This window comes from Malus domestica, chromosome 05, assembly GCF_042453785.1.
Source record: "Malus domestica chromosome 05, GDT2T_hap1".
In the NCBI taxonomy this organism is placed as follows: Eukaryota; Viridiplantae; Streptophyta; class Magnoliopsida; order Rosales; family Rosaceae; genus Malus; species Malus domestica.
Window position 1 is genome coordinate 27,407,437 of NC_091665.1, and position 15,489 is coordinate 27,422,925.

Sequence of the window (15,489 nt, forward strand, 5' to 3'; positions counted from 1 at the left end):
TGCAATGTGAGTGAATCTATGCACAATAGCTATGTGATCTGCCTATTTAATTTCTACTAATAGCATATGTGATCATCTGCCTATTCAATTTCTACTACACATGCATGCAATAAAAATAAATTAAGTAACAAATCCAAAAGCAAAATAAAATAGTTACAAGCCAAGGTTTTAAAATAAATAAAGTAACAACCCAAAAGCAAAAAAATTAGTTACAAGCCAAAGTTTCAAAATAATTAAGTTACAAACCAAAAGCAAAAAAGCAAAGCTTAAAGTTATTGTTGGCCTCTTCGGCCATTTGATCTTGTTGATGCTTGTGGTTGCTTCCTTCTTGTTGGTACTTGTACTCTTCCCCTTGATGTAGATGATTGAGCCCTTCCCCTTGATATTGATGGTTGAGCCCTTCCCCTTAAAATGGGTGGTCGTGGAGGTAGTGATTGATATAAACATCAGCCTAACATCACTACCAAACAGTGAAACAGATATTCGGAAAACTTGCAATAAAAAGAAAGCAACAGTTACCTCAATCCTCTAATCAACAACCTAGTAGGTAAACCACGGTGCAATGAAGGCTGACAAAAAAAATACAACTAATTAGATACTAGCATCAAACCACGGTGCAATCAAGACACACTATCTTTTAACGAAAATTAGGAGATGAGCAGCTCACCCCCTGACGGGTTGAGCAAAGTTGCACTCAATATAGAAAGGCAACAAGTTAAAAGAAATTTCATATACCATTTCTCATCTCATGCACATCCCTCTTATTTTGCAGCCATTAGGATGAACAATTAAAATAAAATCAACGATCACGATAATAGGTGCAGAAAACTATGTTTCGTATGTGAGTAGGATAAGTCATCAGTCAGCTCCCACAGTGGAGAAAATAAAAGGTGCAATGAGTCATATCTTGAAGAACTATAGAAGACAATTGCCCAATGCACGGCCATGCAAACTGCCATTGCTTTTGCCGTAATACGGCCAGGAAGAATTTCTGAAAGAAGGTGACCAGGCACCGAACCAGCTCCAAGAGCAAACATCAACACAAACCTGCAAAAACCATTTCATAATCTAGATTATCATAACAACCACACACCCAAATCTTCTATGCATATTTGCTTTATAATCTCAAAGTCATTTAAATATGGCATGTGGAAGTATAGATATGCATGCACAATGCATTGAAGTAAAAAATCTATGCAAAATGGCGCATCGAATTATATGTTATATTCACTCAAATGTGTCAAATTTTTACAGTATCATTAGGCAAGAATTGGGTTTAAATATAGAAAAAGAAAGAAACCAGAATGGCTAACTAAAATGAATTCACTTATACCCTTTTAATTATCCCAGTGCAAGACCCATTTAAAAATTTTCATTTCACTTTCTATCAACTACTCAGTGTTCGCTATGAATGAAGGTAGGAATGCAATTTCACACTACAGTGAGAAAAATTGAATAGAAGTGAACTCTGCAAGATTGTTGTGAAAAGAAGCGAACTCTGCAAACAAAATTAATTCCAAACCCTAAATTAAATTTCAAAAGGAAGAAAAAATTAGATTTCAAAACACTAAATTAATTACCTAATTTGGGATCGATAGTTCTGTGACTTGACTTCTGTGATCTATCTGTGCGAGAGATCGAGAGAGAAAGCGATGGTGTGGCGGTGGCTGTGTGGTGAAGGAAGGTTGGAGTGGAGAGTCATAGACGATCGGTAGTATGGAGATGAGGGCTCAGGGTCTCCAGCCAATTCCAATCCCAATTTGAATCTAAAAATTGAAACCCTAATTTTATAAAATGCAAACAAATTCAAGAGATTGACTTACCATGAGAGAAGACGATGCCACGGTGGTTGTGGTGGAGGTGAGACTGTGAGAGAGATTGTAGAGGAGGAGGAGTGGTGGACACATAGCGGGCCGGCGACTGAGAAAGAGACCACCAACCGGAGATACGCAACCAAATTTCTTCGAGTGAGAAAAGTGAGTTTTCTTACCGCAGGGAGGCCTGGAGATGAGATGAGGGCACTCGGTGAGGGAATGGAAACGGCGGAAGTGAAAGTGAACTGTGAAAATGAAAAGTGAAATGGGAGATCAGAGTCAGACCTAAAAACAAATCAACGATACAGATTAAATCTAAAACAATGAACGGTTGAAATAATTTTCTTATAATTAAAAAATAATATATATATATAATATTTATTTTCGGTTCGGTATGGGAATACCGAAAAAATGGAGATGCAAAACCAAATCCCATACCGAAAATTTCGGTATGGTTCGGGAATTTTGGTTTGGGATCGGGATTTTTTCGATTTGGTTTGGGATTTTTGGGATTTTTTCCAGCCCTAATTGTACCAACTAATGAAGTTATTTGAAGGGTTTATAATCATATTTAGAATGCTAATCATTAATCGTCTCCTTAAAGAAAAATAGGACGTGAAACCGACAAAACGTGAACACAACACTGTCATGGACATGAGCCACTTGTTGGCCATGATAAGAGTAGTTAATCTATATGAGTCTGTATAGATTATCAATTAGGTTTCTTCTTTAAACGGATTTACAGAACGATATCTAAATGTATATTTGCGATTTACAGTCTCACAATATAACATACCAAATATCCCGACAAACATATGACTCTGATTTCTAAATTGTAGCTTCCTTCTCAATCTCGCATTAAGTTGACAAATTGAAAACATAAACTTGCAAACCAACTCTGATTTCTAAATTATATTTGTTGTGGTAGTACCTAATGGGCCGGGCTCATTAGGACCAGTGGCAATTTTGAAATATAACACAAATACAGCACCATTTTTGTCACAAAAAATCAAAACGAAAAATCATCGTTTTTCTACCCCAAACTATTGGCATCGCGCAGTGTCTCCGTCGTCTAATGATTTTCCTCCGAATCGGAGAAGAAAGGCAACCAAATCATGGTCCTCCGAATTCGTGGTTTTCTGATTCTTCCCGGCGCTCCTTACGCGTACTGCAGCCTGAGCACGCGGCGCTCTCGATTGATTCCGTGGTCTGATCTTCCGCGAATAGCAATCCGACGGTGGCGATGGCATCGCCGCAGAACCAATCGGCGAATGTGGATCTCTTCGATGCGTATTTACGACGGGCCGATTTTGACCGCGATGGCAGATTAGTGGCAATGAAGCCGTCGCTTTCTTCCAGGGCTCTGGCCACCCAAACAGGTCCTTGGGCAGGTACTCTCTCTCTCTCTCTCTCTCTCTCTCTCTCTCTCTCTCTATATATATATATATATATATATGTGCGTGTGTGTGTGTATATGTTTGTGTATATATGTATATGCTTGTGTTTTTATGTATAATTGGATGTGTGTGTATGATTATATTTGTGTTCCGAATCAGATTGATTTTGAATTTTTAGTGTAATTGTAGTTGAAGTGGTAAATGTGAGCTCGGGATGTCTTAATTCTCATATGTAAGCTGAGATTTTTATTTCGTGTTAGTATAAATGCGGAATTGATGTTCAAATGGTAGAAAATAAGTAGATGAAGAATTTATACTGCTGTTAGTGAGGTTGAGAGAGTTATGTTATCAGGTCATTAATATACCTTCTGGTGTATCCGTTCAACCTGAGGTGGTAAGCAGACTTTAGAAATGTGTTATATGACCCAAGGATGGATCGAGGATTGTTTATTACATTAGAATTGTGCAGTAGTGAAAACCTGCAGCAGAAGATGACTATGGAGTAGTTAGGATTGTCGCATACAGGGGAAATGTTCTTGGGTCAGGATCATATCGACAAATAGGTTCTTGAAGCTGTATACTTGTTTTGCTGAAGGAATTTCCGTATAAAATGATAACCAGGGGCATATTATGTTAAATATTAATTATATGAATGCACTTTCTCATTAGCTTGAATTGCTGAACATAACAGGCTTAATCAAGCATAATTTTATGCGAGATGCTTTGCTGCTGGATGTTCATTTGTTGCATGATGTGTTCGTATTTTGATGTAAAAACTTACATATGCCATAGATATTTTGTAGATATAAAATTTAATTTGTGATTGGGAGTAATCTTTTGCTGGCCAATTGACATACGAACATCCATAAATATATACTATTAAATTGAGTCATGGCTAAATGTGTAGTCTAGATTGATAGAATGACTACCCATCATGCCACATTATCTTTGATGGAGCAGTTTAGGGAGGGACGCCCTCTTCCAGCAGTGCTACCAAGCAATGTTATGTTTGATTTATTCAATATTTTTCAACCTGCAAATAATTACTCCAATGCTGGCGATGTAGCCTGGAGACCTGCTTCTGGTATTCATCCATAAAACAAATCACTTTTATATTTTGAAACATGTCTTTCTTTGATGGAGAATAGTTTCTTATTTTTCACTTTAAAAGGCTTTCAACAACAGCAACTGATGCCTGGTCTGGCACCCCCAGCTGGAGGAAGGCCACCGAAGACAGTTGCTCCTTCTCATGCTGAGGAAAAGCAGCAGGCCAATTAGCGGAAACCCAGAGTACCAGAATTGGAGAAACATCTTGTAGATCAACCGAGTACAGAGGAGGTTAACTCACTGAACTCAAAGTTCAAAGAAGCAACTGAAGCTGATAAAAAGGTACTTAGAACTTTAATGTTTCCCCAATTTTCTCATCTTCAGCAGCAAAGTTATGTTCGCATGTTACTTCCTGATAAGTGTCAAATCATAACAAATATCCCAGAGAATTGGGGAAAGAAATCTTGGATGCTAGAGAGAAAATTGAATATTTCCGGGTCAAAATGCAGTTCAGCCATCGAACTTGTAATGTATCTTTTGTATTTCATTTCTTTGTGTATGCATCTCGCTTTTTCTTCATTCTTTTCTTCCTTTAGCTTGTGGCGCGACATATAATTTTCTCCTTAATTTTGGAATGTTCCTAGTCCTATTGAAGCAAAGAGCCCTATAGTTTTATCGTTGTTACAAATTTAATGATTGTATTATTAAACTGGTGCCGTGCCTTTCTCTTTTCAGCCTTAATTTGCTGTAGTTTTTTACCCTCTCCAATAATATTTGTTTCGCTGATCATTGTTTGGTGCAAACAAGAACACTGAGTTTTGCCGGTGTTAGTCCAATCGAGCCATTCATATTTTTTGCTCATTGCAGTTCAGCGACGAACAATCGCATATTTTTGTCGTGTCAAATGTTCAAACAATCGTGTTTGGTCATGAGTTTTTTATTTTGCCCTGGCGTGGTGTAGTAATTAATGTCTATGTTTATGATATAAAGGTAAATCAAGTTTTAAAGATAACAAATAGGCTATTATACACTTGTCCGTAACTAGCGCTTTATAATGTATAAAGCATAAACAATACCAAAATAATAAAAGCCTTGCCTAGTTGTTGTCTTATTTCTTGGTCAGACAAGTGAGCTACCAAAGTACAAATTTGCCTTAAAAAGTTTTTCCTAATCACTTTCATTTGCTTCAAACTCATCACTTGATCCACTAACTTGAGGCTCATCTCCTGATCCACCACCTTTGGAATCATCATCTTGTCTTGTTTCTTCTCCTACTTTTGGTCCCCTCGACATGAACACATGACCAAATTTGTATTTCTCAGCATCTTCCGCATACAATGGGCATATACCACAGCTTTCCACCTTCATATAGGAACCCGGGCAGAAGAAGACAACAGAGGCCTCTTTGGCAAGCTTGTAAACATCACAGTTTTTTCCTACCTCTTCACTTCTAAAGGCCTCATTCCACACATGCACGTGATGTTGGCCGTCACGGTAGTCGTAGGATTCGCCGGGGATAAAGTACTCAGAACTGAACAGTTCATGGCTTTCACCCATGAATTTGACAATGAAATTAGCACTTACCCTCCTCTATGTTATGTTTCTAGGTGCATATGTTATTAACGTTACCTCGATATATTGTTATTTTATCTTTGTAAGATTTTCAGAGAACTTAGTAACCTCATCTCAATGAACTGGTGATTTCAAACATATGGTTTCATTTGCTCAATGGAAAGTTTTTATTTTCTCCATTTAACAATTTTCATTACTAACTCGATTAAACATTGTGTGCTCTTAAGATGAGAGAGAAGGGAGAGAACAGATCGGTTAAGCATGTTTATAAAAACAAGAACAAAGAAAACAAAGAATGATGACAAAGACCTTTTCGATGAGGAAAGTGGCGGCATTATTGTAAGTATCAGTTAGTTTATTTATTTTTCATTCAAAGTAAAAACTTTGCATATTCACATCCTTTTGATTAGTTGGGTTGTGCATTATTTTTATCTTTTGGTCATTTGAACTGGTTGGGTCATGCTTTGTAGAATCAATTTAATCAATGCTTGGAAGAAAGGGAAGAGCATGAGCAAGATGAGGATTATCGAGAGGAGGTGTTTACTAGAGTTATGGGACCTGATGCACATGGACGTGTTCGCATGTATGGAACAGGTATAACTCCATCTCAAGTGTTTGCTCAAAGTTCAAGATCTTCCAATGTTAATGAGGACACCATACGAGAAGAAGTAGAAAGACAATATAAGACTAAGATAGATGATCTTAAGGCTAAGCATGAATATGAAATTGAAGATCTCCGATCCAAGTATAGTGAAGTCAGTTCGAAACTCCATCTCGTGATGACTCATATTGGTTTCCATGTTAACACATCACCAAGCGGAAGTGGACAGGTATATAAATTCGAATGTGATTTTGTTCTTTTTTCAATTTATTAGAATAAATTAGTGTGAAAATTTGAGCAATTTTGATTTCTATTTGTCATTTTGGTGTTAAATATAGGCTCTAAATACATCAAGTCATCTACAAGAAACATATGGGAGTAATGAGCAGCAACCTTAGTTAGACCCAACCTTAGTTAGACCCAGAACCATAGAAACAATTGCTTTCATAAAAGGTTTGTAAAGAAAACATTATACTAAAGATTAAACTTTTAATTGACACATGCTATTGATGGTAATTCTTATTTTTCAAGTTTGCATGGAGATTGTGATGAAGAGTCTTGATCATAATTAAACTCTTGAACTATGTTGGAGCATATTTGAAAGAAAAAAAATATGTTCATAACTTTTGGGACGAGATTATTTATATTTGACTGTAGTAGGATTATGTATTGGGATATGCGGATGATGTACTTTCAATGTTATTAGGAATTCTAAAAGCACAGTTCTTTGATTCATATATCATTTTACTTTTGAACTTAGAATGATTGTGAATAACATTATAAATTGCAACCCAATCTTTCACTAAACAAATATGATTTCCAACCATTTTGTATTTACAACAAAAAAACTGCAGGGATAAAAGTATTTACGACGTGTCAAACATGTCCCAAATATTTTGTTTAATTCCACCATCAAAGCAGTTGCGACGCTAACAATTGTGTCGCAAAGCTGTCATAAATAAACTTTGCGACGCTTGTAATGCGTCGCAATAAGTACAAGCGTCGCAATAAGTTGTGAAAACTTTTGCGACATGGGTTTGTTGCAACACTATCACAAGTGTCGCATGACCGTCGTTAAAACGCATAAACGACACTTTCATGACTTTACATGATGAGTTTTTAGGATCGTATTTAACAAGTTTTTTTTTGTAGTTATGGCTCCAAAATCTCTGAGATGTTTTCAAATTTAAAGCAATAATCAAGACCAAGTTTCTCGAGATTTTTCAACTTACACCTGTTGCTTGGAAGTTTCTTAAGGTCTTCGCATTGCCTTAAATCAAGTAAGAAATATTTTTGTTAGACAAGAAATATTTTCATTAGACCAGAAATATTTTCGTTAGACCAAACTGATTCAGGCAACTCCTTTATACCACTACGTTCTAAATTTAAGTATTGAATATTTCTTGGCATCTCTGGAAGATACTTGAGACTCTTGCAGTCTCCAAGATCAAGACGAGTAAGCTTGTCAAGATTTTGAAAATACGAAGGAATCCCAACCAAACTTCCACAGCCCCAGAGATTTATGTCCACAATTTTTAAACTCCCAGAGAGATTTGGAACTTCAGTTAGATTTGGACAGCCCCGCAGCTCAATCACTTGTAAGTTGACAAGTATCTGCAACCAATGAAATAGAAATATAAAGAATTAATATAATTTCTACACTTGATTATATAAAAGAATTAAAATAGGCATATAATATAATATACTTGCTCTTGTTTCCAAAGCTCCTTCTTAACTTTGCTAAATGGCATATGAAGCTCAACTAGATTTTCCGGACAGAAATTTGACGGCAAAGATTCCAGTGGATATCCCCTCCACTCAAGATAACAAAGAGAATCGGGAAGGTCTAGAGAAGCGGTCAATTTGTAGCCACCATTCACAATTAGCATTATTAGGTTAGACATCTTTTTGAAGTTTGCACGTTTCAATGGTCGCTCTTTAAGCTTATTCCAATTAACCTGTATGGCTTCAACATTTGGAGTTTTCTGAGAATAAGAAGAAAGTTTAAATGTGAATATAAACATATTAAAATTTAACGCACATTTGGAACAAAGAGTATTTGCGATGGTAATCATGTACAAGTGTCTTAGTCTAGTCAAATATCCAACATAATTGTATCCTCCTCTACTTGTCTAAATAAACAAACATTTGTTCATATTCCAAACACTTCCTAACACAATAAATATTCAATCAAATTCATCTTTTAACAATCTCACTTCTTTATTATAAATTAGTTTTACTTTGTTTTGTTATCATCTCAAGTTTGTAATTTTTTTTTTCCTAAAAAAAAGAAAAGAAAAAATTTGAATGCATTTAGCTCTTACCGTGTTACTCCTCAATACACGATAGACATCCTCATCATTGAACACCCTACTCTGTTTACCGGGATCTTTAATATCTTATTCTTGAACAATTTTCCTTCCCATTTCTTGTAGCAAATCGTGCATCTCTATGGTTTCCCTTCCCCACTTTGAATCAATTGATACGAGACATCTATTAATGAGAATATCAATTCCGGTTATCGGAAAGCGTCCACAGGAAGCTAACGTTCGTTTTACCAAATACACATCCCTCCCTTTATGAAAACATGCTATATCCAGAAATATATCCTTCTCATTTTGTTCCAATCCATCATAACTTATTCTCAACACTTTCTGGATATCTTTGCAGGGAAATCGTTTCAATTTGTTGAATTCCTCTTCCCATTCTCCTTTGCTCTTGCAATTGCTGAACAACGGCCCCAGAACTGTAAGAGCTAAAGGAACGTGCCCAGCATAAGCCACCACCTTTTCTGCCAACTCCTTCAAATCTGTTCTATGAGCACCGTTATTCTTGAAAGCATGCAAACAGAAGAGCTGAAGAGCGTCATTTGATTTTAATCCCTCAACCTCGTAGATCTTAGCCTCTTCAACAGTTTGCCCAAGTGTGCCCCTATCTCTACTTGTGATAATGATTCTACTTCCACTGCCATACCGGAGACGATCGCCAGCTAAACGTTCAATTTGCAATGAATCACTCACGTCATCTAGAACAACGAGGACCTTTGTACGATCGAGCCTTTCTCGAACCAAAGTTAATCCTACGGGCAGAACTTCTTCCTTTAATAGCTCCTTAAGAAGTGTTTTTTCCAAGTGATCTAGTCCACCTGCTTGTTCTGAGTTCTCCCTAACATTCTTAAGAAAACAAGAAGCTTCGAATTTAGAAGAGTGTATGCGAAATACAGCCTCGGCAAGGGTGGTTTTCCCAATACCACCCATGCCCCAAATACCTACAGTGATGAAAGCGTCCGGTGAATGAATGCCTAACAGCAATTCGATCTGCTCGATGCGTCTTTCAATTCCAACAAAGCCCTTTAAATCGCAGGATGATTCGCCACACAATTGGGTCCAAATATGATCGACAACTTTCTGAATTAGATTTGCCTCCGTCCTGGAGTATAGACGTATATGATTAGGTAGAAAAGCAATAGTTAGTCTCAAATACGCTTTACCAAATCTTAGCACAAATCAAACTGTCACAAATTTAAAGAAAATTTATAACTTTAGACAAGTTAAAGAATGAGTTAGTTACCCGGATTTGTTTGAATAATCAAACCCAGATAGATTGGCTGCAGTCGTCAAAGCATCCCTCCACTTGTGCACCTTGTCGATATTGTTGTCGAAACGTTTTTCAAGTTGAGCAAATGCATCCGCATAACTCCCGTGCTGTTTTCGTACATCAGATGGATTGATGTCGTAGAATACGGGTATAACTATCTGGCCATCTCTCTTGTTGCATTTGAGTATATGCACGAGTTCATCTAAACACCATGTGGAAGAAGCATAGCTTTGAGAGAAAATGATCACCGAAATCGTGGATTTCTCGATTGCCTGTCGAAGGGCAGGTCCGATTTCTTCTCCACTCTGAAGTTTGCAATCGATGTAGGTTTCAATTTTCTTCTGAAGTAAGGCAGCATGTAGATGGCTGGTAATACCAAGGCGGGTGTCCTTGCCTCTGAAACTGATAAACACATCATACTTTTCTCGACGTGGGGGGTTACAGCAGCGGATGATGAAGAAGAAGCAATGTCCATAACCTCTAGTTTTCAGAAACAGCAAAAAGATGTAGTTGCAGAGAGATTAATTGTTGATTAGAGAGAAATAATACTACGACGTTGCACCGAATTAAGAGGATGCAAGAGGGGGGGGGAGAGAGACTAGTTCAGAATTTACTTGAATTGGCTTTTGACTACATGCACAAAATTTCAAAGGCTCGAAATCAACGAGTGAGAGATACGAAAGTGGAAAATTGGGCACATGATAGGACCTATTTTCTTTAAAAACACTATAATTTAAAGAAAGATATTCATATATTTGCAATCTTAATATGAACAACGTCATCTCAGCATGTAAAGCAACTAGTATTTGAAAACCATAAAATGAATAAGTGTAAACCTTTTCTCCTTGCTTTGCTCCCCTCACAATCAGTATCATCATCGTCACCTGATCGATTCCTGCAAATCAAGTTTTAGTTATGTTTCATACAGTCAAAAAACAAAAATCAGATTATGCATATACCAAAAAACACCACACAAAAAGGAAGAGCCCTATGCGAAAAAGGATGCAAAATCAACTTGAGACCTCTTTCTCTTGTTCTCTTCCTCGTTTTCTTTTTCCATTTGCTCTCTCTTTCAATCTTTTGTACTGAAGCTTTTTCAGAACCTGTGTTAAGAGAACCGTTGAATCCAAACGTCAAAAGGAAGACAATTGATAAAGATGCAAACAAAACAAAGTGACACCGGTGACAGGTCACCAGCCAAGAAATTAACAGCAGACATAACAAAAATTAATTAGCAATTTAAATGCCAGCATAACATAACACCTAAACTTATTAATTAAAAAGAAATGACAAAAAATACAGAAAGAGCCTTAAACAGTATCAATAAACGCTGACTAACCTCTGACAAGTTACCAATTTGACGAGGGCTTATTTGCTTTCTCCAGCTTCAAAATAATATCCAAAACAATTACTTTTTTGCATCATCAGCATCAGCAAGAGCAGCAGCGGATGAAGAAGAATACGAAGAAGAAGAGGCCAATATCCATAACCAACCTCTAGTTTTCAGATCCAGGAAGTAGTAGTTGCAGAGAGATTAATTGTGAATAGAGAGAAAGAGAGAGAGACTGGTTCAGAATTAAGGAGGATTCAGCAAAGCAAGCGAGAGAGAGAGTAGTTCAGAATTAAGGAGGATATAATGAAACGAGAGAGAGATAGAGAGAGAGAGAGAGAGGGAGACTAGTTCAGAATTTACTTAGAATTGGCTTTTGAGGAAAAGCAACGAGTAAGAAACGACCAGTTACAAAAGTATAAAGGGGGCACATGGGATGTGGCCCTCCCTTGCGCGTTATGCGTCCACGGTTTTGAATCGGGAATACTAGTACTAAATTTGTAAATTATATAATGTGTGATTACTATAAAATGAGCATGTTTATTAATATTTAAGTAATAATTCAATCTTAAATTTCTATGTCATTTAGTTTATAAATTTAATCTCTCTAGCATTACTCTTTTTCCAATTAGTTGGTCACCAATTTCTTCTAAGAATTTTCCAAGCACTTTCGTTCGAGGATATTTTAATAAGGTGTGTTATCCACACACCTCATTTTACTTCTCACACACCTCATGTTAATTTATGTATGTTGATCTTCTTCATTTCATCTGATTTGATGATCGAAAATTAAAAAGGTGTGTGAGAAGTAAAATGAGATGTATGGATATCACACCCCTTTAATAATTTTCACACAAAAAGTGCACTTCACACTACAAAATCTTGGAAGGCAGAGTAAAACTCTCCATAGCCTCTCTAGGCTCGAAAATGGTAAATAGTCGTGACTTGCCACCATTTGTCCATTTAAAAAAAAAATATATATATATATATATATATATAGTTGTTGATTGAATAAGATTTGGTATCTGACCTTCCAAGCACAGGTGACAGATCAAGTCATTTGACTATGAATGATTTTATGAATGAAAAATCATTAAGTCTCAGAGTCATTTAGTTTGATATCAGCATAATGTATTACAAACTCATTAAAACTATCAATCTCATCACCATGCTATGATAAGAATCAAACTAAACATGTGAAACCCCACCCCCAAATTTTATGAAATTCCACATTTTACTTAAAGGTTTTCAAATTTTTACATTTCAGTCCCTCACTTCCTACCCAATCAGGATCCTCTTTTTAGATTTCCTCTCCTCTCATTGCTTGCCATGAGGCAGCCCACTAACTCCTCCCTATCACTCTTCCCTCGAGTTCACTCTCTTTCTCAGCTCACTCTTCTCTCACTTTCACACTCTTTCCCTCTCTCTTCCTAATCGAACCCACACCCACACACACCCATAAGGACACCCCCGACGATGACACACCATCGCCACCACCCTCGTGACTTTGTGTCCCTCTCTCCGCTTGGACATTCTTGTAATAGCACATTCCGCTTGTATTCTGAATTAGATGTATGCTTTGAACATGTCATGCATTATCACTATGCTTTCATTGTAGGCAGTTGAATATTATTATATTATTTTAAGTAGTTTGAACGAAATTTATATGCATGTTTCATATGTTCTCAGCATTTGCATTCATAAATGGCTTGCATCACCCTCAGGTGTCGGCCATCACGTGACTATCCCGATGTCCCACGGACATCAGGATTGGGGCGTGTCAAAACAGGTCTTAATAATTATTCATTAATAATCAATGGGCTAGTTTGCCACTTCTATTTCTGAAGCTATCGAGAGGTCATAAGAGAGCCTGAAATTATGTGTCTTGTCCCAAGTAAACGAGTCATGATCCACCATCTCTCTCTATCCATCTAGGCACCAAACTAAGCAATAGACAGATAGAGGTAGAAATTGGGAATAGAAAGCAAGCAAGGGAGGAGAGAGTAGTTGCCCGCTGAGACTAGATCAGTTTGAGTTCAACAATTGTACTAGTTGACCTGACTTACAAAAAGGTTACAAAAGTTCTATATGCTCTGGACAATCAGACGGAGATGTCGAATAAAAAAAAACGGATAAATGAAATTTCCCAACTCAAGAACCTTACTTTCCCCGTATAAAAATTCAAAGCATTCCAACATATGAAGAAAGACAAAATAAGGGCACACCAACATCTGTTCATAACTTTCATTACAACCAATGTCTTAAATGTCAATAATATCGGCGATATTTCGTCGATATTATCGGTTTTTTGCTTTAGCGATATTTTAATAGGTATCCAAGGAGTTTTCGTCAAAATATCGCGATATTATCGATAATATCGCGATATTACCGATAATATCGTGAAATTTTGGATCTGTGCAAATCGGAGAAGAACGTCGGAGCTTCTACAGCTCCGGCCTACTGTAAAAGAGCACCCTAGACTCCGATCTAGGTATCAAAATTAAATAGAAGACGAGAGGAATGTTTTTATAACTTCTATTTGCCGTGAAACGGTTGAAGGTATTCGGAAAGTTCGTCGACATTCACGGCCTCGCCGGAGCTGGGTGTGCCTTCCCCCGGGTCAATCTCCTTCTAAAACCTTGTTAAAAAAATCAGATAAAACTTAGTATATCTCGATTCTCAACCACACCACACAACATCCAAGATGAATTGAGGGCTTACCTAACCAGAGAAGGATCAAGAGAACTCGTCGGAGAGTTCCTGGGTTCCACTGTTCTAGCTGCACCGAGAGAAAGGGAGAGAAAGACGAGGTTTAGCTTGTCTCTGTGAAGATGAGGGAAGAGAGAGTGCTGCCGACGAATTTCTGCAGCGCGTCTGTGAAGATGAAGGAGGAGACAGTGCAGAGAGAAACGTATCTGTGAAGATGATGGAGGAGACGGTGCGGGGAGAGAGAGAGAGAGAGAAAGAAAGAGAGAGAGACTTTAACATACCACCCAAGGTGGACGGGAGACTTAAACAAACAAAACCATGGGCTCTGATGGTTGTAACTTGTAATTATGAGGTGGACAGGTGACGTGAAAGAGGTGAGGTGCACCTATGATGGTTTTAACTTTTAATAATGAAGGCCATCCATTTATATTTTTAAAAGTTTAGGATATATTATATATATATATATATGTTATATAAATTATAAATTATAGGTTATTTAGATAATATTTTGTTTTTTTTACTAAGCAAGCAGATTATATTCGAACCCTCCCTTTGTCAACCATGCACCTGAGCCTTATCCAACTCGCTACAGATGTGTTTGTGATTGCATATTCAGCCTGTAATATTTATATGGTTGTTAAGATGTCTGCAAGGCTTGCAAGCTAATATTTATTATCTAGGATAAATTTCTATATTTTAAAAAACACCAAGGTGAAAATTTTGAACCTCATAGGAACTCTATGTGGTACTAAGTCACTCATGTATCTTACCATACAATGTATAAAGTGTAAAATATTGTACTAATTCATTATATATAAATGATTATGGTGTGTTTAAACTTCTTTCATTAATTACTACATATTTTCTACACTCACAATGTTTGCCAGTTCGCTATATAATCAACTTGATAATGTTAAATCCATCATGCAATGCATTTCCTTCCAATTTTTTGTGATAAACTAATAGATAATTGACTAAATAAACATCCTGCAAAGTTTCAATAAAAATTTCCAAGTTTTTCTTACAATTTCCGTGGTTTCCATATTATTTTTATCGATATCGATAATATCCCGATATTTCCGTATTTTCGGATTACCGATATTTCCGATATCATCGATATTTAATACATTGATTACAGCTGACAAGTCACAACTCACAAGTCATCCCTTACGCACTTTATGTACAAAGTTTTTTTTTTCTATCGTACTAGTTTAAGCTTTGATCAGCAAGCCGTCCAACGGAATTTAATCTTGACAAAGATAGCTAACCTACACCTGGTGAGTCACCGTAGCACTCAGTAACGTACCAAAATGTACACGACTCTTCAATTGAAGATAAAAGCAAACTAAAATATGTATAGCCCTTTGATAAAATGTATATGTATATTCTATATATGTGTGTGTGTGTGTAGGAGTGTGATAT

General features: G+C 36.8%; 3 protein-coding genes and 2 long non-coding RNA genes across 7 annotated transcripts; 1 reads left to right on the top strand and 4 right to left on the bottom strand.

Moving 5' to 3' along the window:
• Nucleotides 1–150: 150 nt before the first annotated feature.
• LOC139196473 (uncharacterized) lies at nucleotides 151–2,054 on the bottom strand. 3 transcript variants are annotated; one of them, XR_011581409.1, is made up of 3 exons: nucleotides 1,581–2,054; nucleotides 736–1,047; nucleotides 151–569 (listed from the first exon to the last, which is right to left on the bottom strand). It is a non-coding gene; the product is annotated as an uncharacterized lncRNA (long non-coding RNA). The 3 variants fall into 3 exon arrangements; XR_011581408.1 differs by having other exon boundaries at nucleotides 668–1,047; XR_011581407.1 differs by having other exon boundaries at nucleotides 151–1,047.
• A 2,405-nt stretch (nucleotides 2,055–4,459) lies between these two features.
• Nucleotides 4,460–6,947, top strand: LOC139195722 (uncharacterized). The gene is made up of 4 exons (XM_070821054.1): nucleotides 4,460–4,600; nucleotides 6,058–6,169; nucleotides 6,301–6,660; nucleotides 6,770–6,947. Exons 2-4 carry the CDS (start codon nucleotides 6,092–6,094, stop codon nucleotides 6,827–6,829), a joined length of 498 nt encoding a protein of 165 aa, XP_070677155.1. The 5' UTR covers nucleotides 4,460–4,600; nucleotides 6,058–6,091; the 3' UTR covers nucleotides 6,830–6,947.
• Nucleotides 6,948–8,198: 1,251 nt separating this feature from the next.
• On the bottom strand, nucleotides 8,199–11,746 carry LOC139187502 (disease resistance protein Roq1-like). Its single transcript, XM_070821053.1, has 6 exons — nucleotides 11,368–11,746; nucleotides 11,051–11,131; nucleotides 10,865–10,923; nucleotides 10,002–10,508; nucleotides 8,756–9,860; nucleotides 8,199–8,416 (listed from the first exon to the last, which is right to left on the bottom strand). Exon 5 carries the CDS (start codon nucleotides 9,686–9,688, stop codon nucleotides 8,831–8,833), a length of 858 nt encoding a protein of 285 aa, XP_070677154.1. The 5' UTR covers nucleotides 9,689–9,860; nucleotides 10,002–10,508; nucleotides 10,865–10,923; nucleotides 11,051–11,131; nucleotides 11,368–11,746; the 3' UTR covers nucleotides 8,199–8,416; nucleotides 8,756–8,830.
• On the bottom strand, nucleotides 9,998–12,907 carry LOC139196183 (toll/interleukin-1 receptor-like protein). The gene is made up of 4 exons (XM_070821851.1): nucleotides 12,815–12,907; nucleotides 11,051–11,131; nucleotides 10,913–10,923; nucleotides 9,998–10,508 (listed from the first exon to the last, which is right to left on the bottom strand). The coding sequence occupies exons 1-4, from the start codon at nucleotides 12,905–12,907 to the stop codon at nucleotides 9,998–10,000; spliced, it is 696 nt and encodes a 231-aa protein (XP_070677952.1).
• Nucleotides 12,908–13,576: 669 nt separating this feature from the next.
• Nucleotides 13,577–14,331, bottom strand: LOC114824872 (uncharacterized). Its single transcript, XR_003773351.2, has 2 exons — nucleotides 14,080–14,331; nucleotides 13,577–13,996 (listed from the first exon to the last, which is right to left on the bottom strand). It is a non-coding gene; the product is annotated as an uncharacterized lncRNA (long non-coding RNA).
• Nucleotides 14,332–15,489: the final 1,158 nt, after the last annotated feature.